Source organism: Caretta caretta, chromosome 2, assembly GCF_965140235.1.
Source record: "Caretta caretta isolate rCarCar2 chromosome 2, rCarCar1.hap1, whole genome shotgun sequence".
Lineage (NCBI taxonomy): Eukaryota > Metazoa > Chordata > Testudines > Cheloniidae > Caretta > Caretta caretta.
This window is the reverse complement of record NC_134207.1, coordinates 207060919-207088639: the sequence shown is the minus strand read 5'-3', so window position 1 is coordinate 207088639 and position 27721 is coordinate 207060919. Positions and strand designations below refer to the sequence as shown.

Below are 27721 nucleotides of genomic sequence, written 5' to 3'. Positions count from 1 at the left end.
TTCTTCTTAGGAGCAGAGTTAAGCCAATGCTGGGTGTGCTTTATAAAATCCCACACTCAGCGTCCAAGCTAAATGAACTACAAGGATTAACGAAGCAATGAAAAAGCATGCAAATTTTTTTTTCCTCCCCAATTTTAAGAGTTAAGATCTCAGGTCAAACTTCTAACGCAGCAAACCATTTTGGTTTCATTTCAATTTTACGTTATACTTGGCATGGAGGAATCTTAGTTACCACAATAATCCTTTTTTAACCCAGGAATGGAGTTAAATGAATCTTCCTTATTCTCTGCGTTATAGTGGACTCTGTGTTTCCTCTCCACCAGACCAAATATTACTTTTCTGTGCAAACCTTGGCATGCATCTTATATTCAAATCTCATGAGCAGTACAGGGCTATGCAGTTTCATTTGGTTACGCATTTTCATTTAATGTGAAGTGGTGGTACTTCTATCTGATCGGAAGAGGAACAAATTTAATCAAGTTAATCCAGAGTTTCCACATAGTTTCAGGTAATCAAAGATCAGTCCTTTCAAAGAGTATGACCCAAAATGCTGAATCAATGAAAAACTGACATGATTAATGTAGATACCTCTACAAACTGTACTACTTTCACAATTTACTTTTCTTCTTTTTTTAAAATAAAGAGCAATTGCTTCTGTTAGAACATTTCCCCTTTTTATCAGCCCAGTTTAAAAAGAGAAAAGTAAAAACAGAGAGGTGCCCTCCATTGTGGGGCTAGTAGTCTCAAACAAACTAGTTTCTTGTACAGTCGCTTGGAATCAGATGTTTTCAAATACATAAATAAATCCCCTTCCTTGCCCAACCAGCTTCATAGTTTTAAGAAAAAAATGGAAAGAATCCTAATGTGAACATAATTCAGACGGGATTCAACAGTAGGTTCAGTTTCAGATCTATTGATCTTGAGAAAATCCATTTAAAAGATCAATAAGTAACATTTTCAGAAGTGAGCTTCAAAGCCCCTACTCTGCAAGATGTTCTGTGTTGGTGGACCCCTGCACCTTCAAAGATCAATTTTATTTATTTTTTAAAATAGCATAAGATTTCAGTGGGGCTGCACACAGGCACAGGAGTCCACCCCACTGCAGAGCAGCTTACAGGACTGGAGTACTTAGGAAGCAAGGCACTGAGGTACAGTAGTCTCATGGATGTCAATGAGACTACTCGCGTACCTAAAATCAGACATGTGCTTAAGTACCTTGATGAATCAGGGTCAAAGTCTGCAAATGCAATTTAAGATGTTAATGCAGACTGTCTTGTTGAACAAGTGGTTATACATATGAAAATGCACCTGTGAATTTAAAGTCTGTTTTGAGGCATCTTTGAAAACATCTAATGGGTGTTCTCAGTCAGTTACAGCAATTGCTTTTAGTTGAGAAAAGGATTCTGACTACATATTTTTGTATGCTAGATGAAACAGAAAAATCCAGTATATACTTTTCTTTAAACTAGAGGCTTCATTAAAAAAATTCCTCATAACTTTAAAAATAAAAAAAAATGAACAGTTGTATATAGCTTCACAGCAGCCTTTGCATTCCAGAGGCACCACCTGCATCCCCTTAAAAGTCAAAGCACTTATAAAAGGCCAATCACCAAAATAAATTAAAAAGAAACAAGGTTTTCCGTTGGGATTATGACAGACTAGAGTCTGAATTTCTGTAGCCTCTTTCTCACTTTGTGTATCCCAAAGCACCTCACTTAGTGGTGAGTTAGACACTGGCATTGAAGCGACTGTAGGTAAATAGAGCAGCCATTAGAAATTCAGTAACAGCTCACATATTAGAAAAAGTTTTATTGAGAAAAGAAATGAATGTTGGGCATAATTCCAGGGTTATACCTATTCTTTTCAAAGAGTGCCATGGGGATCTTTAACTTCCATCTGGACAGTTTTCCTTTAACTGTTTTTAAACACCATGTGTGAAAACACAATAGAATTGTTGAAAATAGGAAAAGACCTATTAGATTATGTAACCCATCCTCTTGCCCATTAAATATTTTTCCCTACAGAATACTTTATAGTGCTTTGCCCAGTCTATTTTTTAAGCATATCAAGAGGATTAGCTTCTACCTCCCATCCCTCCTTGGAAAAGCATTCCATAATCTATTAAGAACATTATTAAGAAGTTTTTCCTGGTGTATTCAGCCTACATTTTTTCTTTAAAAAAAATTATTGCTAGTTCTATCCCAGTGGACCACCTAAATAATTCCCTTCTCTCTTTATCATTTACACCTTGCTATTATAGCCACACTATATGTTAAACTTGACTAAATCAATCCCTTCATCCCCATTTCTCTCCCCACCCCACTTTTTTTTTTTTAACATATTGATACAAACTTTGTTTACCCAGTCTCAGTTTAATACCTCTCCAGTTCTCCGTAATATGTAAAAACAGAAAACAAAAAAAGTCGAATAAATTTATTATCCAAATTCTTTTGCAGCATATTGTCCAACCCTGTTGATATTTATACTGAAAGTTTATGTATTTCATGTGTTCAATAACTTACATTTTATAAATAGCTAGAGGTCCAAGATTTTCAATACTTTCTAGTTGTCCAGATTGCACCTCCTTTCTTCCTACTTCTTGTTAAAGACTTTAGAAATAAACACAGTAGTCAGTATTTCAGACACTTTTAAAATAATTTGTAACACTCAATTTCAGTGGCCCAACTTTCATTCTAATATTTCTTCCTCCTTCACACCTGCCTGCTCCACTCCCAATTCACCTGTAAATCCCCTTTATATTAACAGCTCATTTGGCTTTCAGAATAATATCACAACATTTTGCATACCATCTTTAATATAAACAGTCACATAAAATGATTAAAACTGTAGTCTGAATCACAAAAAGCAGCAATGCAAAAAACATTGTATGTAGACTATATTAAAGAATTCCGCTATAACACAAATAGGAAGAGAGAAAAACAAGCAGTACAGTCAAGGAAGAAAACAATGGACAAGACATGAAATGGAAAGGGGCAAGCAGAGGAAGGAGACAGAGATGGGAAAGCTCTTCCCGATGTCAGGAGCAGTACAGATTTTACTGTTGCCAGCTGTATAGGGGGCAAGGTTTGTGAAGTGGGCTGGGAGCATGTCCATGAGAGTTATAAAACAAGGCATAAATCCAGAAATATCAGTAGTGCAAGAAGTGGAAGTGGGCAGAGGAGCATCTTCTTCCACTTATGATAGGCTTGCCAGTGAGAAAAAGCGTTAGATATCATGACCGAAAACAAAATAGTTTTGAAGATGTTCCTTCTTCTGGGTATTGTTCCAAAGATCCTAATAATTAGTTTCTACTCCAAACAGAAACACACACACACACACACACCCTCTGAGGAGGCAACTGAAGTGCCTCCCCTCTCCATATGTTAGAACAAAGAGTACTGTCTCTCTCACAGCAGAGATGACAAATCCAAAAATTATGGAGTTTAAAGGACCACATGTAGACAGTGGCATCAGAAATAGGGCGCAGGCACTCAAAAAATAATTAGTTTTTAGAAAACAAAAATCCTCACATCTTTGGAAGTTTGTCTAATGAAACAAAAAATTGAACCAGGACTGTTTTGTCAAAAACATATTGCTGAAACTTTCATATTGCATGAACGCAGCTCTCTTTTAATTTGCGCATAATTTTGTTCTGCTTTGAGTCCTCTTAAGGTATACTCTACTGACCTGTTTGCTTGTATTAAGCATGTCCCTATGAAGGCATCAGCTTGCACAACTACTGAACTGGTCATATCAAAATACCGAGACATAGCTGTTTAGGGTAATGCTAACTTATTTGCTCTGGCATCCACTGATACAGCACATAATTTTTAGCAGTTACTGCAATGGTGCAGTCAGCTTTGCTTCACTTGGGAAAAGTACATACTGGATCTTTACTACAGCTGACTTTATGGCTAGTATATTTCCATCACCTGATATACGATTTGACCATGCCAATTTGCTGCCTTGGATGCTATGATCCACTATAAATATTAACTACTTCTATTTGGAAAAAGCATTATGAAGTCAAAAAGTTCAGATTTCAGGTGCTGCAGTAAGAGCACCTTAAATTGTTTAATGGTTAGTAGAAGCTGGTGGAAGGCAAAGAAAAAGGAAATTCACTACATCCATTTTGAGATGGTTGTGGAAAAAGGAACTCTACCCTTGTGTGACCATTTTCAGCCTGGAGATGCACAATGAGCTGTTCCAGTATACTGATGGTTTGCCCCCTCCTTAACCACCAAGTTAGCGTGAGAACTGCTCTATGTTTCACAGCCCTTTTTAATCAGCATCAGACCACTATTTTCCATGGATTCTCACAAGAGACGTAGAAGTGTCAAGGCTGCAGTATGTGGTGAAGGAAAACCCAGTCATAGTCAGGCTGACAATACTTCAGACATTCCTGGAGACAGTCTTGCCTACAACTCTAGGAAGTTAAAAACCAAACAAGCTCATGGATTTTGTTGTTATATACCACCTTTAAGAGACTGCAACACCAAGTATTTTGAGTAGAGGAGCGGATGGATATCTTCTCCTGGATTTTTTCCACTAGTCTTTAAAATAATTATATTCTTGTACGTCAAAAGTTAAACAAAGGTTCACAACATTGATAATGAAACAAATTGTTTTTGAAATTATAAAACATTATTTTACATGACTCTAATCAACTGTAGTTTTAAACACGGCACAAAATATCGCGATAGACCCAGACCAGCTGGGTACAACAGAGTAGCAGAAGGCAGATATACTGGCCACTGGATTAACAGTTTTCTGTTCCCTGACTGACCAGAGCAGGGGCTGCTTCAGGCTAATGAGAACACCTGACTCCAATTAACCTGCAAAGAGTCAGGTGAGGCCAGTAAGCTAATGTGACCACCTGACTAATTAAGGCCCCTCTGATAATATAAAAGGGCTCACTCCAATCAGGCAGAGAGGGGCCTGTGAGCAGAAGTCTGGCTGAAGGGCTGGTTAATGAAGACACCCTCAAGTCATTGGTAAGGGAGCCCTAAGGTAAGGGTGAAGAAGGGAGAAGCAGGAGAGCTGTGGGAAAGTGGCCCAGGGAAATGTAGCAACTCTGGCAGTGAAAGGTTGGCTACCAACAGCTGCTACCATTAGGGTCCCTGGGCCGGAACCCAGAGTATAGGGTGAGCCTGGGTTCCCCCCAAACCACCACTACAGAAACACCTCCTGGGGAGGGGAAAACAGGCCCCTGTCAGGAGGATAAACTATTTTGGCATAAGGCCGTAGGAGCAACAGAGACTGTGGGAGTTCTCTCACCAACCTCCATTGCTGGCTTATGATGAAAAGGGCTCAGTAGACTGTAACGCTGGCCCTAGAGAGAGAAGGGCTACATGGAGGGTTGCAGTGAGCCTCTGAAGCTAGCATAAACTACCTGGAAGCACGGGACCCATGGGGACAAGTTCGGAGCTCTGCCACAATATATAATATGCAAACATACTAATATAGAGATCTTGTAGGTGTGTCTCTGTCTGAGGGGTTGGAGCAAATGCGGTTGTATCGTAGAGGTTGGCTGTAGATGATGGATCGTGTGGTGTGGTCTGGGTGAAAGCTGGAGGCATGTAGATAGGAATAGCGGTCAGAAGGTTTCCGGTATAGGGTGGTGTTTATGTAACCATTGCTTATTAGCACCGTAGTATCCAGGAAGTGGATCTCTTGTGTGGACTGGTCCAGGCTGAGGTTGATGGTGGGATAGAAATTGTTGAAATCATGGTGGAATTCCTCAAGGGCTTCTTTTCCATGGGTCCAGATGATGAAGAGGTCATCAATGTAGCGCAAGTAGGGTAGGAGCATTAGGGGACGAGAGCTGAGGAAGCGTTGTTCTAAGTCAGCCATAAAAATGTTGGCATACTGTGGGGCCATGCGGGTCCCCATAGCAGTGCTGCTGATTTGAAGGTATACATTGTCCGCAAATGTGAAATAGTTATGGGTGAGGACAAAGTCAAAGTTAAGCCACCAGGTTTGCTGGGACATTATCGGGGATATTGTTCCTGACGGCTTGTAGTCCATCTTTGTGTGGAACGTTGGTGTAGGGGGCTTCTACATCCATAGTGGCCAGGATGGTGTTTTCAGGAAGATCACCGATGGATTGTAGTTTCCTCAGGAAGTTAGTGGTGTTGTCGATTTTTAGAAATTGATTTTATACAGTCAATTGTGTATGTCCACACTAAGCGCATTAAGTCGGCAGAGTGTCCTCAATACCGTGGCTAGCATCAACATACGGAGCAGTGCACTGTGGGTAGCTATCCCACAATTCCTGCAGTCTCTGCTGCCCATTGGAATTCTGGGTTAAGCTCCCAGTGCCTGATGGGGTAAAAACATTGTCAAGGATGGTTTTGGGTACATGTCATCACTCGCTCCTTCCTCCCTCCCTCTGTGAAAGCAACGGCAGACAATCGTTTCATGCCTTTTTTCCTGGGTTACCCAGGCAGACGCCATACCACGGCAAGCATGGAGCCTGCTCAGCTCACCGCTGCTGTTGTAAGCATTGTAAAACACCTCGCGCATTATCCTGGAGTATGTGCAGAACAAGACTCAGAGACACCAGCACGAGGACGATTGTGATGAGCACATGGACACAGATGTTCCTGAAAGCATGGGCTGTGGCAATTGGGACATCATGGTGGCAGCGGGGCTGGTTGATACAGTGGAACACCAATTCTGGGCCCGGCAAACAAGCACAGAGTGGTGGGACCACACAGTGTTGTGGGTATGGGATGATTCACAATGACTGCAAAACTTTCACATGCGTAAGGCCACTTCCATGCAACTCTGTGAGTTGCTTTCCCCTACCCCGAAGCTCAGGGATACCAAGATGAGAGCAGCCCTGACAGTTGAGAAGCGAGCAGTGATAGCCCTGTGGAAGCTTGCAACGCCTGACTGCTACCAGTCAGTCAGGAATCAGTTTGGAGTGGACAAGTCTACTGTGGGGACTGCTGTGACCCAAGTACCCAATGCAATTACTGACATTCTGCTATCAAGGGTAGTGACTCTGGGAAATGTGCAGGTCATACTGGATGGCTTTGCTGCAATGGGGTTCCTTAACTGTGGTGGGGCGATAGATGGAATGCATCCTTATCTTGGCACCAGACCATCTTGCCAACCAATATGTAAATCACAAGGGATACTTCTCAATGGTGCTGCAAGCACTGCTGGATCACTAGGGACGTTTCACCGATATCAACATGGATGGCCCAGAAAAGTGCATGACATTCGCATCTTTAGGAACTCCAGGCTGTTCAAGCAGTTGCAAGAAGGGACTTACTTTCCAGACCAGAAAATTACCATTGGGGATGCTGAAATGCCAATAGTTATCCTTGGGGACCCAGCCTACCCCTTGTTCCCATGGCTCATGAAGCCATATACAGACAGTCTGGAAGTAGTACGGAGCATTTCAACTATGGGCTCAGCAAGTGCAGAATGGTGGTAGAATGTGCCGTTGGACGTTTAAAAGCTTGCTGGCACAGTTTGCTGACTAGATTAGACCTCAGCTCAACCAACATTCCCATTGTTATTGCTGCTTGCTGTGTGTTCCATAATATCTGTCAGAGTAAGGGGGAAGATATTTATGGCAGGGTGGGAGGTTGAGGCAAATAGCCTGGCAGCAGATTTTGCGCAGCCAGATAGCAGGGGGATTAGAAGAGCACAGCGAGGCGCGCTGCGCATTAGAGAGGCTTTGAAAACCAGTTTCATGATGGACCAAGGTATGGTGTGAATCTGCTTGTGTTTCTCCTTGCTGCAAACCCGACCCCTTTGTGGATTTTAATTCCCTGTAAGCCAACCATCCTCCCCACCTTCCATCACAGCTGGCAAAGGAAATAGAGTAACTATTGTTTTGAAACCATGCATTTTTTTTTTAAATGAATAAAGAAAGTGAGATAACTGACAAGGTAGCCTGGGTAGGGTAGGGTGGGGTGCAGGAGGAGGGAAGGCCAAGGCCACATTGCTTATTGTAGCCACACTAAAAATCAAAACTGTTTGAATGACAGCCTTCTGTTGCTTGGGCCATCCTCTGGAGTGGAGTGGCTGGGTGCACAGAGACTCCCCCCATGTTCCTGGGCATCTGGGTGAGGAGGATATGGAATCTGGGGAGGAGGGTAGGCAGTTATACAGTGGATGCAGCGGGGGTCTGTGCTCTTGTTGGCTTTCCTGCAGCTCCAACAGACGCTTCATCATGTCAGTTTGCTCCCCCATTAGCCTCAGTATCACCTCCTGCCTCTGCTCTTTGCGCTCACTTAATGCTTTCCTGGCCTCTGCCACTAAATGCCTCCATGCATTAAGCTGTGCCCTATCAATGCGGGAGGACTGCAGAGCTCGGAAAACATGTCATCATGAGTGCGTTTTTTGTGTGTGGTTTTTTTCACCTTCTAATCTGCAATAACCTCAGGACAGAGATGACAGGGGAAGCAGAGAAACATTTGCACCTGGGGTGGAGATAAAAAGGGAGAGTAAAATTTATGATACATTTCTGAAAACAAAAAAGGGAGATTCTTTCACAGTGAATCAAGCAATTCACAGCAGACAGCACTTGTGCTTTACGTACAAGGTTGCATTTTGCCCTTTATATTGAGCACCTGCTGGTATAGTGACACATCAAACACAGATGGGCAACAGAATTTGGTTTCCAGGTAGCCATAGTATGCAGGGCTGACTTCTTACGTCTTCATAACGTGGGAATGGTTTCAAACTGCAGCACCATCCTTTCCCATAGCAAGCAATGCCGGTTGGGTTTCACATTTAAAAGGACGGGCTGTGGTTTTCGGGTGGATGTGCAGCACACACCTCCCCCCACCCCACAGCGTGGCTATTCTCCAGGATTATCCCTTTTAGCCAAGCACAAACAACCCAGCATGAACAGGGTTCTTTTACTGTCCCCTTACAAAAATTCCCCTATTTCAACCAGGTGACCATAATGATCTCACTCTCCTGAGGCTAACACAGAAAGATAAAGACCGAATGTTGCTTGAATGTGACCAAAGCCCAGGACCATTCGCTGACATGCTTTGTGCTGCAATGATTCCAGACTACTTGCTACTGGCTTGGTGTGGTAAAGTGTCCTATGGTGGAGGATGAAATAAGGCAGGCCTCCCCACAAACCTTCTGCAAAGACTTTCAGAGTACCTCCAGGACAGCTTCATGGAGATATCCCTGGAGGATTCCCGCTCCATTCCCAGACACATTAACAGACTTTTCCAGTAGCTGTACTGGCCGTGAATGCATCCCAAGTCTTCAGGGAAAATCAAACATTAAACACTATTGCTTTTAAACCCTGTACTGTAGTAACAAATGTGCACTCACCAGAGCTGCCTTCTCCTACTCTGGGGTCCGGGATCCCACCTTGGGAGGGCATTGGCTCCAGGGTGATGAAAAGGTCTGGCTGACAGGGAGAACAGATTCACTGCTTGCATGCTGCGCATTCCCCGCCTCTTCCTCATCCACAAAATCCTCCTCCTTGTTGCGTGAGACTCCCCCCTTGCAGGTGTCCATGGACAGTGGTGGAGTAGTGGTAGGGTCCCCCCCTAGAATGCCATGCCGCTGATCATAGAAGCAGCATGTATGGGACTCTGACCTAGATTGACCTTTTGCCTCTTATCTTTTGGTAGGCTTGCCTGAGCTTCTTAACTTTCACACGGAACTGCTGTGTGTCCCTGTTGTAGCCTCTCTCCACCATGCCCTGCGCAATTTTGGCATATATATAATCTATCTCATTTCTTCTTTTTGATCGGAGTTTGGTCTGCACGGATTCTTCTCCCCATACAGCAATCAGATTCAGTGTCCCCCTTTCGGTCCATGCTGGAGCTTGTTTGCGATTCTAGGGGGACTCCGTGGTCACCTGTGCTGCTGAGCTCGCCACGCTGACCAAACAGGAAATGAATTTCAAAATTTCCCAGGGCTTTTCCTGTGTACCTGGCTAGTGCACCAGAGTTCACATTGGAGCACTGTGGGATAGCTCCTGGAGGCCAATACCATTGAATTGCATCTGCACTATCCCAAATTCGACCCAGCAAGGTCGATTTTAGCGCTAGTCCTCTCCCTGGGGAGGAATACAGAAGTAGATTTTAAGAGCCCTTTAGATCAACAGAATGGGGTTGGTTGTGTAGACGCATTCGTTTTAAAATCGACCTAACGTGGCTAAATTCGACCTAAACCTGTAGTGTAGAACAGAGCTTCATGTGGTACAATATCCACTTAGAGTTAAATCAGTATTACACCTCAAGGCTGTATCTTGCCTCCACTGAAGTCAATGAAGTCGTCATGTTGTTAAGGACTAGATTTTGACACCCTGACTCATGATGAAATATCCTACCCTGCACAAAGCTCCACTGATTTCTTCTTTGTATGATAATTTGTATTTATAGGAGGCTGTTGTAAAGTTGCCAAACCAAAACTGCCCAACCGAAAAAAAGGATCAATTTATTATTAGTCTATTTGTAATAGACATTTATTGGTTTTCTCATTGCATCCTCATTAGGCATGGAATATTTATATTACTGAAGAGCAAGCAATAGAACTCATCTCCTGTTTTTATTCACATCAATACCGTGCTGGCAAGGATGATACAAACTTTCTCACATAGACCTGCCAATGATCCTAATCCCCAATGTAAAGCAATTGCCATCTCTAGACAGTATTAATAATTAAATCTGCAGGCAACAGTGGGGATGAGAAGTATTTTCCAAAATTAATACATACAACACTGTAATGGGTTTGTGTATTAATTTCCAATTAGAAACTCCTGAATCTAGGCTACAAGTGTGTATAACAGGGATACTCAGACTGAGGCTCGCAAGCTGCAATTTGCTCTCTAATGTGTCTCCTGCGGCTCTTTGCAGCACATGATATTAAAACACTGTGTGGTTTAATCATTAAACCAGTCTACGTTATTAACCAGCAAGGATGCTTTTACTAGGTCATTAACCACTTGTAGTTTATAAAATAATTTGGTCATTCATTTTGCTGTGAAAATAGTACATATAAATTCATATTCTCTCTCTCAAAATATATATACAAACACACACACACACACACCATTCTCACTGACTGCCCAATTATTATTTTATCAACTACAATATACAGTACTATAGTAAATGAAACAATGAATTCACACTACTGGGGCTCTTTTGGGTAATGTTGATCGCTAATGTGGCTCCTGAGGTCTGCGTATTACTGGGGTACAACATGCCAGTTTCTCACCAGCCAAGAAAGTGTGTAACTACTCCATGGAATTCTAGGTCTATCCTGAAATAAGCCTTATAAGAGAGAGTACAAAATGCAAATAAACTGTCAAATTAATGTTGCAAACTGGAGGTCATATGTATTCATTTCATTTGGAACCACCAACTTCATATACTCAAGGCCAGCATTTTCTCCATGAGCTCTACAGCCCAAATGATTTCCAAAAAGATTATTTGGAACATAAACATATGCTTTCACAAACAGACAAATATTAACTTCCATTAGGAAACAGCATAACCCTGGGCACAAGTGGAACCATCTGTCAATAACGCACTGTAAATATACAGGTACAAGGATGATTGTTCTTGTCCCTTGCCTGCCATCCCCAACCCCCACATCACTGCATTTCAAAACAACACAAGGCCTGTAGATTCTCGAGGAAGTACTGTACTTCTGCTGGTCATTAGACCAATATTAAATAATGTAATCAAGATATACAGTAATTCCTCCAAAAGATCCTTTTATGACTTACTGCTTAATGTTATGTTTTATTACTGAATTCTTTATCTTTTTAATTCTTCTAATGCGGCACTTAACATAGAACATACCCTGCAATTGTCCATTTTCATTTGGTTTAGTTCCAAGTTATATCTTGTACAGTTAATGTTATCTTTATCTACTAGAAAGCTAAATATTGATTTCCCTTCCCCAAAAAATGCTAAGTTGCTCATGATATTTTGTATTTTATTGGCATCACAAACTAAGTGAAAGAATTTTTATTCAGATAAAACTTTATCTGTTATTGCTTTAACCAGATCTCCATTTTATATTCCCAAGCAACAAAAAGCAGCCAATACAATAGTTTGGATGGAATGTTTTAAAATAAATGACCTCAGTGAGTTCTGGGTAGAAAGAGAACAGGGAACACTTTAAGATAACCAATCCTAGCAGCCAAACAATTTGTGAAATTATATTTGGAGTGGTGTCACAAAGGGAACCACATAAAAGGTCTCAATGCTGCCAAACAGATAAATATGACAGACTATGTTTCAGTGGTTCTCAATCTGCTTGCAGCCCAACCAGCACACAGCTACGGCCCATGTGACATCCTCAGGGCCAGACAGGTAGTATATATATTGCGTGGATATGGCCCACATCACACAGAGAACTGCATATACAGCCCACAATGGTAAATAGGTTGAGAACCACTGCTATGTTTAGAAAAAAATTATGCAAAAAACAGAAAAAAAAAAAGTGATAGAGTGGGATATCTATTCCCAGGCTAACAATTCATCTAATTTTACAAATCAGAAACATATTTTGGCTGTGGAGTAAGAACCCTTCCTTCCACATCCTGTCAGCTGATATCTTCTGAGTTTTTCCACCCTCTGTTCATAGAGGCAGAGAAAAATGTTGGCCCCCAAATTCCAATTGCATGGCCAAATTCAGCCTCAGTTAGATCTTGAAGGGAATGAAGCTGCACAGAGTAGAAGCAGAATTTGGCCTTGCAGACTCTATCATCGTGATTATACACAAACTAGAAGAACCCAGTTTGAACTTCAGCTCCAAGAGCCAGTTTGCAAGACTGCCAGCTTGGAGAGGTGAGGGGGAGGAAAGGGGAGAAGGAACATCTTTTTACTTGTAAACTGAGAAAGTTTTATCTGAAGTCAGTAAAAGATAATAAATATGAAACCACACAATGCCATTTACACAGTTATTTTTAGAGTAGAACTGCAATTAAACTCTGGATGGCCAAGAATGATTGTCCCAAATAGTTCAATAAAACTATCTGGTATTTTTTGTTTTAGATTTCAAGACAGCCTTTGCTATGTTGCAGGTTGTAAAAAATGTAGACTTAGGCTTTAATAATGATAAGTTAGTGTGTTTTTTTTTTAACATCTAATTTTACCCAAGAAAAGGGGAAAGACTTGCATATTTTTAAAAAGTATCTCCTGACAGAGGCAATACTAATGTCTAGGGTATCAGTCTCCAACTTCAAGAGTATACAAATATTACATACACACATTCCAATCATTTTCAAACCAGAGAAAAGAGAAAGTTTGCTACATTTCACTGTAAGCCATTATGGGATATTGGGATTTAGTATGTTCTACATAAACATTTGAAAAATCATTTTTAAAAACTGTCCTGTCTTTTTATTTTTAAATCATTTGACTGACGCCCTAAACTTTAGGTTTCAGAGTAACAGCCGTGTTAGTCTGTATTCGTAAAAAGAAAAGGAGTACTTGTGGCACCTTAGAGACTAACCAATTTATTTGAGCATGAGCTTTCGTGAGCTACAGCTCACTTCATCGGATCCGATGAAGTGAGCTGTAGCTCACGAAAGCTCATGCTCAAATAAATTGGTTAGTCTCTAAGGTGCCACAAGTACTCCTTTTCTTTTTCCTAAACTTTAGCTAACTTTTCCCAAACAGGAAGTTGGTGGTGGTTGTTTTTGTTTTTTTTAGGAGGGGTGTGTGCAGATAGTTTCCTAGGATGGCACTACTAGTAAGCAAACTTGGGACAAAAGAAACGACCATAGTGCTGAGAGAAGGCTCCGTGAGTTCAGATCCAGCCTACAACCACTGCAGCAAAGCGTGCAGCTAAGGCTTTAGGTAAAGTCACAGGCAGCTTCTTGAAGGCCATCAGCCTTCCCTCCCTACTCTTGCAGGAGACTCTAATGCAGCTGGCTGTGGAAACACCGGAAAAGTACCAGGCTGCAAGATCAGGCAGAAGCCTACAAGCCCAAGCTACCTTTCTCTGTTGCTGCAGCACTCCTTTCAGCCAAGAGAGCACAACAAGTAACATGCCCCACCCAGCCTTTAGAGAGGGCCAAACACCACACCCTGAATCAACTGTGTGTGCCAATGCAGCCCAAGAGCATTAAAAATAATTAACAAAACCAAGAAAAATACATCTATACAAGTGGACAAATAAAGGATAGGAGGGGGAAAGAAAACATTAACAAAAAGGGGTAGCAACTGTGCCAGGATATAGCACAAAGAGTTGCTCATAGCAATAACAAGAAGGGAGGGGGGAGGCAAGGGAGGAGGTAGGATGCACCCATAAAGAAATGTCTTCTACAACATACAGGATTATATATTTAGCAAAGAGACTTACCACCAGAAACAGGGGCATCCATGAAAACAGCTCCCATTTTTTCAACTGCTTTAGCTAATTCTTTTGAAACGGCAGGGTCAATAGTACTGGAGTCTATTAACAAAGAACCTTTCTTCACTTTCCTAAAAAAAACACAATATCAATAAATAAAATATTTGTAGCTAAGTAGAAACTGCACATGACCACATCTCTGACTGCTGTCACTGGCTAGTAAAGCCAATGCACTCGATGCAAGAAAGTGGCCATGGATCCTTTTCAGATCACAGTCTTAAAATCCTAGTGTGAGAGAGACCTGCTAAGGCTCTTGAACTTGAACTAAGAGACCTGCTAAGAGACCTCTTGAACTTGAACTAAGAGACCTCTTGAACTTGAACTAACTTGAACTAAGAGACCTGCTAAGGCTCTTGAACTTCATTATACGGGGTTGTGGGCTTGTTTGGTTGGTTTTGATAATCCAAAACCAGTCACTTAAAATGGACTAAGATACATAAAACCCTTATGAGAATGAACAAAAAAGGGATGTTCTGCCTAAACCCCACTATAACACAAAGGATCAAAACGACTTGCATTGTTTAGGTACAAATTCTATCAAACAAGATTATATATAGTTCTATATGTGGCAGACTTAAAATATGTTTATGCAATGAATGGTAGAGTACTGTATATAGATGTAACACCCTTCAAACTTTTAAAGTTATATACACAATGGATCTTTCTTTCCATAAGCAATTTCTTTCATATAAGAATTCTATCTGATCAGAATCTGATCAGAATTACCTATTCCTTTCAATGCAGCAACCTCCTTGTATTTACCACCAGAACTTGCTCTAAATAAAAGCTATAATTACAAATTGTAAATCCAGCAGATTGAAATGGGTAAGAGGAATGTGAAGCAACATGGAAAAAAGTTGTGGGGGTTGGTTCCCCCCCCCGCCCCCCTGGGGGTCTGGTAAATGTATGTAGCATGGACAAGTTTATTTTTCATATTGCACCTTTGAAATGTATAAAGTAAAATGCAGATATCACACACAAAATATGTCTTTAAATGGCAGCTGTCCATATTTGGGTCAAAAATCAAATTCAGACTGCTTCTTTGCCTTCTTCCTCCTGACCCCACCTGCAATTCTTGCTCAAAAGAGCCCAGAACACTCAGTTCACACAGCACATATTTCCAATTAAAAAAAGGTAATAATTTAAAGCTACGTATTAGGCAATAAAAACCCATTCTATGATCATATGTTGTATCCAATTTCTAGTTAGAGTACAGTGCAAATACAGAAATAAAATTCAGTGTATCACTGTGTTTACATTGTTGCAAGTACACAAACTCATCTTGCTGTTTAACATAAAGGGTTAAATTTTGCTCTTGGATATACAAACATTTTTGACTTCTAGCCCATACTACAGCTCCAGACTCAAACATTACCCAACATATGAAGTTCTTGTCCTATTTAACAGAAGGAACAGACTGGAGAGGTTACTTCGGATACAGCTTAACAAAAGCCAATTCTGAAGATACCATTGGGTTACCTTCCTCCAGGTTCAGAACAAGCCCTCAAAACGGGGGACTGATGGAAGTCTGTGCAACCACACAGAATATATACCAGAGATTTTCAAACTGTGGGACACTGGTACACCCTCCACCCCCAGCTGACAACAGGAGCCCTGGCCAGCAGCCCCCGGAGGGAACACAACTAAAAAATTGTAACTCAAAGGGGAGGGCTCAGCTCACGAAGTTTGAAAACCACTGATGTAGACCCACACCTCTTCTGGCAAATGGAAACTTCTGGAGTGTGACTAGGATCATTCTTAAGTTCTTGGGATCAATGCTTTCTTGGCAAGAGTGAAGAATCCTTAAAAATGGTCAAAATCCAACGTATCATCAAAAAATGACCACTCAGCACACAATCTGGCACTTACTGCTAGTTTCTAGCTTTCCTTTATTCGGTAAGGGAACTGAGAAGGCAGCAGGAGGGAAATTCCAGCAGCATTTAACTGCTTTCAGGATTCTAGGTTTCCTACAGCTTGAACTCACTGTCAGAGTACAGACCTACTGGCTGCCTTTGACACATGATTAAGTGCTACTGATCCACTCACGGAAGACTACCACTGTGGAGAGAGCCATGCCGGAAACTCATAAGGTTTCACCTGAACAGGTCCCAAAGCACGGGGGCACCTGCTCTTCTCCAAAGGTACTAATCTACAGATTCCTTCAGGGCCAAATTCTGTCCTTCCATTTTGCCAGGGATTAAGGCAAGGGAATGCAGGGAGGAAAGGGTCCCACTCCTCTGCTGAACACAGAGGGGAGCTCCCCCTCCTCTCTCTGGTTTGGATAAGGGGTGCACCCCCACAGTTTCTCCTCCTCCTTGCCTGGTGTAGTAAGATTTCTGTCCAATCTGCCCTAACCACACACCTGATCAATATCTATTAAGAGACTCTAAGGCTATGTCTGCACTTCCACTTGTCCCCAGGTACTTGTCCATGTACCGCTGTCACATGTACCCTGTACCCGCACTGAGTGTCCACATATGCTGTGCTTGGCCAGGGTATATGCTGTGACGGGTATATACCCACATCCAGACATCCCTTTTGGTAAATGATGTTAGTCACTTCAGGATTTGTAACCCAGAGTCTTGTACATCACAGGAGACATTCTGGGAACCGCCTTGCTGTGTGTTGCTGGTACTGTATGGCACCTTCACACTTTTGGCAATGGCAGCTCCTTCTCACCTCTGCCAAACTGCATGGAAGGCATGGAGCAAGTATATGACAATGCGGTTCTGCACCTGCTGGCAGGACAAATGTTTGTGCAGTGCAGTACCAGTTATTGGATGGAATGGGTCCAAAACTATTTGAAACACCAAAGATGGCTGACCAAGAAACTGCTTTATGGAGAACAACTAAATCATTCTTAAAGTTGTGTAAGGTTTTGGGTGGAAGGCTTCACACATTCCTTCTTCACAATGTTTTCTGAAACGGGAGCTCACAGTACTTCACTGTTATGAATGAGTACACCCCTGGTTGCAAGTGGTGATTGTTTGGGGGTGAGGCAGCATGAGTCATAAAAGCACAGCTCAGTGTGAGATATCTTCAATGTTAATTTAGTTTGGTTTCTTCTGTCTGTATTGTTGCCCAAGTTATTAACAAAAGCATAAAGACATCTCAGTTAACTTCTCTTCTATTTTTCATTCTGGTGCTTTGGACAGCAACAGTTATTTCACAGCTTAGTTCACAGTCATGAACCCTGCTTTTCTTAAAAAAAAAAAAAAAAGGCTAGGGGCAAGAGATGGAGAATGAATTGCATTTCTGTGGCACCAGAGTTACAGAACTCACAGGACGTGACTGAGAGTCCCACTGACCCATCCCAAACGTGTGTGAAATATCCCATTGACCATACTCGGAAAGCAAGGTGAACACACAAGTGAAGTGAATGGAAATTTTTATTTAAAGAGATACATGGAACACAGAACTACAACATTAACAGGCACTACAAATGAACAACAACAAAAAGATCAAATTCCCGAACATTACTGTCTGTGGCCCCATCTCCTTGTCCTTCCACTTCCCCTCACCCTCAGAAAGAGGGGGAAAACAGATGCAGAATATTATGCAAGGGGGCAAACAACGATGACTCCTAGGTGGAGTTTGGGGACTGAACGTCGGCTGGGATCCAGTCATTGGATCGTTCCACTCCTGCATGCTCTGGGGGATTCCCCTTGCAAGGGGTTTCAGGTGCCAGTGGAGGATGTTGTGACAGGTGTCCAACATGCTCTTCCCCATCACCAGGAGAGGACGGTGGGGTGGATCCACCACATCAGGCGCAGCCTGCTTGGCAGCTGGAGGAGGAGTGGGCAGAGGCGTTGGTGTCTGCTCCTGGGGAGAAGCAGCGGCCACAGAGGCAGGCAGGCCCTGAAAGTGTTCTGCCACCAGTTGTTCTAGCAGCTGCGTGAGTTCACAATCCAGTTCTCTCTGGGCATATTCCTGTTCACTGTGGTGTGACTCCAGATCCAGGAACCGGTTCATCAGTGCCTCATCCTGCCTAAAGGCCCAATTCTCCCTCACTCTAAAGAGCTCAAACAGCTCCTGCTCCGTCTTTCAATGCCAATGAGCAGGTCCTCCATGGCCCTTCTTCATCTGCTATCTCTGGGACACTGCTCCTGCCCTAACTCAGTGGAGTGGGTTGCATTATATTTTATTTCTTCTTTGAAGGAACCTAAGAAGCCCCCCATCCCCCATAATATAAATGGGCTGCCAAAGGTCACAATATTGATACTTTTTAGCATCTCAGGGAATGCAACTGTTAGTGTCCTTCTTTCTCAGACTGCTTTTGCAGCCCATGAGGAAGGCGCCGATGGTAATAACAGGAATACCTGCAGTGCTATTCATAGAATCATAGAATATCAGGGTTGGAAGGGACCCCAGAAGGTCATCTAGTCCAACCCCCTGCTCGAAGCAGGACCAATTCCCAGTTAAATCATCCCAGCCAGGGCTTTGTCAAGCCTGACCTTAAAAACCTCTAAGGAAGGAGATTCTACCACCTCCCTAGGTAACGCATTCCAGTGTTTCACCACCCTCATAGTGAAAAAGTTTTTCCTAATATCCAATCTAAACCTCCCCCACTGCAACTTGAGACCATTACTCCTCGTTCTGTCATCTGCTACCATTGAGAACAGTCTAGAGCCATCCTCTTTGGAACCCCCTTTCAGGTAGTTGAAAGCAGCTATCAAATCCCCCCTCATTCTTCTCTTCTGCAGGCTAAACAATCCCAGCTCCCTCAGCCTCTCCTCATAACTCATGTGTTCCAGACCCCTAATCATTTTTGTTGCCCTTCGCTGGACTCTCTCCAATTTATCCACATCCTTCTTGTAGTGTGGGGCCCAAAACTGGACACAGTACTCCAGATGAGGCCTCACCAATGTCGAATAGAGGGGAACGATCACGTCCCTCGATCTGCTCGCTATGCCCCTACTTATACATCCCAAAATGCCATTGGCCTTCTTGGCAACAAGGGCACACTGCTGACTCATATCCAGCTTCTCGTCCACTGTCACCCCTAGGTCCTTTTCCACAGAACTGCTGCCTAGCCATTCGGTCCCTAGTCTGTAGCTGTGCATTGGGTTCTTCCGTCCTAAGTGCAGGACCCTGCACTTATCCTTATTGAACCTCATCAGATTTCTTTTGGCCCAATCCTCCAATTTGTCTAGGTCCTTCTGTATCCTACCCCTCCCCTCCAGCGTATCTACCACTCCTCCCAGTTTAGTATCATCCGCAAATTTGCTGAGAGTGCAATCCACACCATCCTCCAGATCATTTATGAAGATATTGAACAAAACCGGCCCCAGGACCGACCCTTGGGGCACTCCACTTGATACCGGCTGCCAACTAGACATGGAGCCATTGATAACTACCCGTTGAGCCCGACAATCTAGCCAGCTTTCTACCCACCTAATAGTGCATTCTTCCAGCCCATACTTCCTTAACTTGCTGACAAGAATACTGTGGGAGACCGTGTCAAAAGCTTTGCTAAAGTCAAGAAACAATACATCCACTGCTTTCCCTTCATCCACAGAACCAGTAATCTCATCATAAAAGGCGATCAGATTAGTCAGGCATGACCTTCCCTTGGTGAATCCATGCTGGCTGTTCCTGATCACTTTCCTCTCATGTAAGTGCTTCAGGATTGATTCTTTGAGGACCTGCTCCATAATTTTTCCAGGGACTGAGGTGAGGCTGACTGGCCTGTAGTTCCCAGGATCCTCCTTCTTCCCTTTTTTAAAGATTGGCACTACATTAGCCTTTTTCCAGTCATCCGGGACTTCCCCCGTTCGCCACGAGTTTTCAAAGATAATGGCCAATGGCTCTGCAATCACAGCCGCCAATTCCTTCAGCACTCTCGGATGCAACTCGTCCGGCCCCATGGACTTGTGCACGTCCAGCTTTTCTAAATAGTCCCTAACCACCTCTATCTCCACAGAGGGCTGGCCATCTCTTCCCCATTTTGCGATGCCCAGCGCAGCAGTCTGGGAGCGGACCTTGTTAGTGAAAACAGAGGCAAAAAAAGCATTGAGTACATTAGCTTTTTCCACATCCTCTGTCACTAGGTTGCCTCCCTCATTCAGTAAGGGGCCCACACTTTCCTTGGCTTTCTTCTTGTTGCCAACATACCTGAAGAAACCCTTCTTGTTACTCTTGACATCTCTGGCTAGCTGCAGCTCTAGGTGCGATTTGGCCCTCCTGATATCATTCCTACATGCCCGAGCAATATTTTTATACTCTTCCCTGGTCATATGTCCAACCTTCCACTTCTTGTAAGCTTCTTTTTTATGTTTAAGATCCGCTAGGATTTCACCATTAAGCCAAGCTGGTCGCCTGCCATATTTACTATTCTTTCAACTCATCGGGATGGTTTGTCCCTGTAACCTCAACAGGGATTCCTTGAAATACAGCCAGCTCTCCTGGACTCATTATTAAAATGCTGTAATGTTTACAGTGCATGGAGGGGCTGGTTGGGATGGGGTTTAGTTCCTTTCCAGGGGTACTTCACCACTCATCTATTTGTTCTTTAAAGGCTGGACACCATTTGGAGAACATAGAACTTTTCAAGCTACCAAAATGAAAAAAAGGTGTACTTCCAGTGCTGTGGAGGGGCCCTAGCCACCTATGTCAGACAGATGTTTTTACTAATGACCACCTATCTATGTATTGCTGAGTGGAGGGGTTTGGTGAGCTATAAAGGTGGACCAAACATTTGCACTGTCCTTAAACCTGAAGAACCAGTCTGAATTTCAACTGCATGAAAAATTTGTTGAATTATGCCTATAAGACTGGGAGGTGATCTGAGAGGCAATTGACCGTATTCCAAGCTAGTAGACAGTTCCCAGGCACAAGAGGAACCGAGAATCACTAAGAACGTTCATCCACCCCCTAGCCAACCCTGAAGCACTAGAAAGTCCAGCCCCTGTGTCCAGCGAACAGCACTGAAAGGGGCAGAGCGTCACACTGCAAGTGTATTTTCTTCCCTGAACTTTCTGATTAACATTGCAAGCCTGTCACCTGTGCTAAAGGACACATCATTGTGTTTGTGCAACTGCCCAAGAGGATCCTACATCCACTTCTGCTTCACCTGGCTCCTGCCGAGTGATTTAGCACAGGAGAGGTCAGATACCAGGGACTGGGAATGGTCATAAACAGCTGAAATGGTCATAAGGAGAATAGACCGTTCTGATACTCTTCGGACAACCAAAGCGTTCCTTCCCTTTCTGTTTCCAAATCTGACAAGGCCTGCACCAAGTCACCAACTACTCCCATTTCCCTTCTGCAGGCTCCCATTTGGAAAGGAAAAAGGAAAAGAAAGGAGGGGGGAGTGGGGCAGAGGGGTGATTTGGGGTTTTTGATCAGCCATGTCATACAACTGTTCTTCCTCCCACCTACACACACTCTCTCGTTTTCCCCCCCAGTTCACACAGCCCAGGGACTATCACTGTTCACAGTGTTGACAGTCAAATGAAGAGACATAGGGACTGCTCGTTAATATTCTTTTGTTATGGCTTCTGCTAAGTGCATTACAGTGGTTCATGGGATTTCACTGAAATCACTGATTTCCAGCTATGTCCTGCTTGGGGACCATGTTAAGGTAGAGCAGGGAGGTGGGGCAGCTTCAGGCATGTATCACCAGAGCAAGAGGGGATAGATTGTAACTTACCAGCTTCGGGTTCTGGTTCCTGCAGTGGGTCTCAATCCTCCTCAGGCTCTTCAGGGGAAGGCTTCCTCACTCAGGTCTGCTGGGCAGAGGTACAGAATCTCACGCTCCTCATCCTCCAGGTCACCCAGGGCTTCCTTGGCAGTCCCTGCTGTCTTCTTGCCCTGCCCCTCAGTCCCATCATATGAAGAGGCCGGCGAGTTTGAGAAGGTAGTCATGAATCACTTCAAGGTCTGTACTTGAATCTCTGGGGAGCACCCAATTCAGCTCATCGTAGCATAGGCACATGCTAGGTCCCCTCCTGGAATGATTGTTTCAGTCCATCACCCTCTGGGTACAGGAGCCTCAAGCGCTTCCAGAAATCCCAGCACTGGGACGGAGTTTGTTGAATGCCCGACTCCTCCAGCCTCTGTGAAATCTTCCAGTAGAGGTATATGTTCCTGCCACTTCAGTTGAAGTTGAGGAGGACAGTGTACTCTGACCACACCTTGATGAGGGCACTGGTATGCTCCAGAGACCAGGTGGCAGCTCTTGGAACATGATCCATAATGGCCTTTGCTGATTAACAGAGCAGTTCAGCAGAAAACTGTCCTGAAGTGCTCAGCGCAGGATGCTACTAACGGTGGCAATGGGGGATAAGGGTCTGGCAGGAAAGGGAATGGCCCTGGAGGACTATTGAGACTCGTGACCTGGTAATATGCCCCTTGCTCCTGTCCATACTGCACTGTAGAACATGTATGGGCCATGCCACAGCAGAGGCATGTACATACCCACATCCCTCATGCATGCTAGCTTTCTTGCTGTCCACTCTCCTTCAGGAACCTGCTTCAGCACTTCAAATGTAGACAATGGGGAAGGGGTTATGGCACAACAATGCACAGTTGCAAGGGTAGATGTAGCACAGATATCCTATGGACTCTGATATCAATATTAGACAACCACTCTTCGTTCAACATATGTAGAGCAAAGATTTTCCATTCAAGTTAGAATGCCTGATAAAACTGAGGGCCTGGGTGAAAATAGCGGGTTCAAGCTCAAAACAAAAACAAGACTGAGGTACTGATCAGAAAAAGGAAGAACCTCAAGGAACTGGCTAGAACTCACCACTTTCTCTTCCTGCCCTCACACACCAAGGGTTTCCCCCACCAATCATGATGATGCAGAACCTTGGAATCCTGCTAATCCTTGATGTTTTCATTGCAGCAATGGCCAGAAGTGCCTTTGGCTAGTCAAGAGACTCTGGATCTTCCTGCCAGACATAGAGCTAACTATGGTCACCTATAAGCAAACCACTACTGAATGAGACACTTTAGGGTCTTCCCCAGGTAGAATTAACTGAAGACCACCCAATAATTTCAGAGGGTTAGGCATGTAGCAGCCAAACTCCTGATTAAAACAGATCATACCAGTGCTCTGACCCCTACCAGCTATAACTACGTCTGATTCATTTCAAGGCCCTGATCCATCTCTTTAAAGGCCTAAATGGATTAGGAAGCAACATCTCAGTGACTGGCTAGAGCTTTGTGTACCAACATGTTGGAGCATCCCTATTGAGCGTACCTGAATGGTGAACCCCTGATTTGTCCGCACATGAATTAGAGGTAGAGTTTTCCTAATGGAGTGCATTCTTGTTATGAACTGGAGTTTAGGTGAGCCAGAAGGACAGATGGAGCTGTGCTGATTTACAACAGCTGAGAATCTGGCTCCAAATCTTAACATCATCAAGGCACAGTTTAAATGATACGCATATTTTCAAAGGAATTCCCTAAACACCCAAGAAGAGGAGCAGACTAAATCCTTTTACACTGTGCCTTGTGTACTTATTAAAACCATGAGGTACCATTTGTCATGTTAATGGACATTCTAAAATGTGAATAAAAGGTGATTTTATAAAAGCCCTTCAGTATATCCAAAAGCAGAATTCAGTCTTTAGTTAGAAAAGATTAATATTAGACAGGTCAATGATTCTCACTTTTCAATAATCTAGCCATTCTTTTTCCACTCACAAGTCCTAGAGTTTCTTTATCAATTAGTCTTTCAAATAAGAGTCAATTGCAAGGCTTTGTAAACTTGTTAAAAATTTAAAATAAAATTAAATCAATAAATAAAGTCTGTCCAGATATTCTATGGTAGTGTTCTGCACTACCATGAGCCAGCATGGCATCATCTCAGATCTAACTCTGACATGGGATTTATTGACTCCAAAGGATTTAAAAAAAAAAAAAAATATGCTTGAGCAAGTGATTCATAGCCAATGGATATGGAAACACTGGAGAAGAACTATAAAACATCTATGTATCATATTCACAGGAATATGCACTTATTTTCAGAAAAAAACACCATGTTTAAATTGTGTCCCTCCTTTAAACTTCACAGATAAATCTTGTGCTAATAAAAGAAAGTTATTTTAGCCAATGACATTTACCTAATATTTACTATTGAAAGAATCCTACAGTTAGTAAATCAATCAACAACCACCACCAAGCAGATAAAAACAATCGATCAGTTAATGCTGTGCCTGAAGTGCATTTTAGTTAAAACAATAGAAAAATCACTTGATAAAAGCAATATTGCCTTGATCATAAATGGAAATTAACTAGCAGAGCAAATTCTTACTTTAGAATTCCATTTGCTCCTGTGTAAACTTCTACGGCATTGAGGCTGGAGGGTAGCATAGTAATAATCCTGTCTGCTTTTTCTGCTACTTCTGCTGGGGAATCCATTACCTTAAAAAAAAATAATAAAAATAATGTAACTGCTGTTGAAAGACAAAGAAAATATATCTTCTTTAACGACTTTTAAAGCACCACACCTAACAGCTAGACAAAAATGAAAACACAGGAAACAGACCACACCATTTGACAAGCTCTAGTGATAGAGGGAGAAAAATTTGATGAGGATCCTGTCAGAGATTCCTCCAAATTCTCCATCCAGGGGTGTGATTATAATACTATCCATGGATCCTCCAAGACTGAGGGCTAACTAACAATCTACTGCAAGCACAAGGTCATCTATGCAAAATGCACCTCCACACACTGTCTCTGGGGTAGTCCCATAATACTAGAGAATTAGTCCCACATGGATGACTGCCCCGACTTCCCTTCTATAGATACTGGGAGGGACAGGAAAAGACCCCCCTTCCACAGATGTATTTAATTTTAGAGCAACACACTCTGGTTAGCTTTAACTAAAGCTACCAACACTGCCAGCAGGAACACGTTGGCAGCATCATATGTGTTCTGGCCGACCGCCAGGGAGGCTTCCAAAGGCCAAGGCCCTTTGAGCAAAAAGAGCAGTTAGTCCTGGAAAAGTTCTGACAGCAAAGCCATCCCAGCCAATCTTAAATTACTGCAATAGCAAAACTGATACACAAAGTGAAAAAAAAAAAAAAAAAAAGAGTGAAATCTTCAGACTTTTTGTTTCCACCTTGCCATAATCATACTGTCGCCTACAAATTAAGTCAGTTTATGAACAGGTAAATGCAGCCAACCCTAAAAACATAGCCAACAACAATATTATAAATTAGTAACAGAGACCCATTAGAATGACTAGACCAGCCAGGGCAAGACTGTCGCAGGCAATATAATTCCTGAAGTGCCACAGAATTTAAGGCCAAAAGGGACCATCAGATCATGTAGTCTGACTTCCTCTATATCACAGGCCACTAAATTTCACCCCAATAGCTCTATATTGACCCCAGTGACTTTAGTCCTCAAGAGATGAAGGCCTGGTCTATATTAGGAAATTAGGTCATACAACTATGCCACTGAGACCTAACCCATGGTGTCAACCAAGCTACTCCCTCTTGGGGAGGTGGATTACCTACACTAACAGAAGAACCCCCCTCACTGGCACATGCAGTGTTTTCATGGAAGAGCTACAGCAGTGCTTCTGCAGCATTTTAAGTGTAAACTAGCCGTAAGCTGTTGTGTGCCAGAGGCAGAGGATAGGCCCCTGAAATGACAGGGAATTGACTAGTGAGATATGCTGAGATGACTAAGCGAACCATAACCCATGCTGCAGAGAAAAGTAAAAGTTTCCCCAAGGACAAGCAACACACTAAATATCTTCTGCCTATTAAGGACAGCAAGCAAAGTAAAATAACTTGACCAGATGCGAGATTAGAAAAACAAATTTTTACTTTATAGAAAAATTAGAGTGCAAGAATAAGTTTTATCATTAAAATCAATTTTACGGCACTGATATGCCTGATTGATGATATTGTTATGACCAATTACAATGCAAAATAAGTTAACACAAGCAGAGCTGCATTCATATAGTCTAACCTCAAAATACAATTTGTTACATGAAAAAAAAAAAAAGTTTTACTGATGGAACTTAAGAGTTGGGTTTTAACAAAAGCAACATGAGAAAAATATCTGCCATACCACACTTAAAACACAAGTCCAGACAACAATAAAAGACAAAACCACATAAAAGACGAAGAAAAAGACAAACTTCATTGCTACAATTTGAGTGATTGTATTTGAAACATTGCAGAAAATGTGTAAAAAAAAATCACAATTCAATATTGAATTCAAATAACTGCTAATAAAATTTTAAATGTATATAGAGAAAAGACATTTTAAAATAAGTCCTAAGAGACTTGTGCTTATTTTCAATACATTAACTCCCTTTTTCATAGGAGGAGGCTTCTTACATCACAAAGAAAGACTGGATGGAAATTCATCTTTGGAGAAGCGTTGCAAAATTAAAATCAGCCAAAGCCACCAAACCTAAAAATGAATAAGTTTTGGTGTCCAAGTGCAATAGTTTATTTGCTGACCACAACAATCTTGCATTACTTGACAAAGTTAGAGCAACAATGAACAGAAAGGAGTTGTTGAAAAGAAAAAAAGGTATTCATTCCTTCTCTGAGCCCCATCTTCAAAAATCAATCAAACCGAAGTGTTTCTGACAACTGTTTTTGTTTTTAAGTAAAAAGTTAACAGCTCCAATGTCCCTCACCAGAAACTTCCATACAGGTTTCAACATGTCCACCCTGCTAATTATCGAGCTGTTACAAAAAAATATTCTGAGACATGGCATCTTCAGGAGACAAATCACACACACACTGCGGGTGAAATCCTGGCCCCATCGAAGTCAATGGCAGAACTCCCATTGATTTCAGTCGGGGTAGAATTTCATCCATAACGTTTTTCCACACTTTCCAATAATATTTCTGTGTGCCTTCAAACTTCTTTAAAAGCTGAAGTTATTTTGAAAGAGATACAACGGTAAAGATAAAATACTTTGTCTCTTTTCCTTCACATCCAATCATCTTCGTTTTTGAGTTAGTGAACGTATTAACATAAAGATTGTAAAACACAATTTTTAATCTGTTAGCCAGTCTGAGACCATTAGGGTTCCAATCCTGCTTACCATACTCACATAGGTAGTTCTTTTGATCGTAGTAGGATCACTTGCAGGAAGAAGGTGAAGGGAGATCTTTTATAATATTTTCATCTATTCAAGAGCCTAAATATCACATATTCATGCTAAAGAATATCCTTGATAGTATGATTGTCTACTTCTGACTAAACTCTGAATCACAAAGCATAAATAAAAGATTCTGCTTTTTAGATTTTTTAAAAAAAAAGATTTAATTAAGGCTTTCCGCTTAACAAGGCACTGTTAATGTTAGGGGAAAAAAATAGTTTGGTTAAAAATGAAATATGAGTCTATGTTTATTTGACCCTAAACCGGTCC

At 42.3% G+C, this 27721-nt stretch overlaps 1 protein-coding gene and 1 long non-coding RNA gene across 2 annotated transcripts in view; both read right to left on the bottom strand.

Moving 5' to 3' along the window:
• HIBADH (3-hydroxyisobutyrate dehydrogenase) overlaps window positions 1-27721 on the bottom strand; it is a 129685-nt gene that overhangs the window by 80102 nt on the left and 21862 nt on the right. The window contains exons 3-4 of the mRNA XM_048838455.2: window positions 24629-24738; window positions 14314-14435 (exon numbers count right to left, since the gene is read on the bottom strand). Of these exons, the coding sequence (XP_048694412.1) occupies window positions 14314-14435; window positions 24629-24738 (232 nt within the window). The remainder of the gene's footprint in view (window positions 1-14313; window positions 14436-24628; window positions 24739-27721) is intronic.
• Window positions 1795-10179, bottom strand: LOC142071174 (uncharacterized). The gene is made up of 2 exons (XR_012667209.1): window positions 9316-10179; window positions 1795-8441 (listed from the first exon to the last, which is right to left on the bottom strand). It is a non-coding gene; the product is annotated as an uncharacterized LOC142071174 (long non-coding RNA).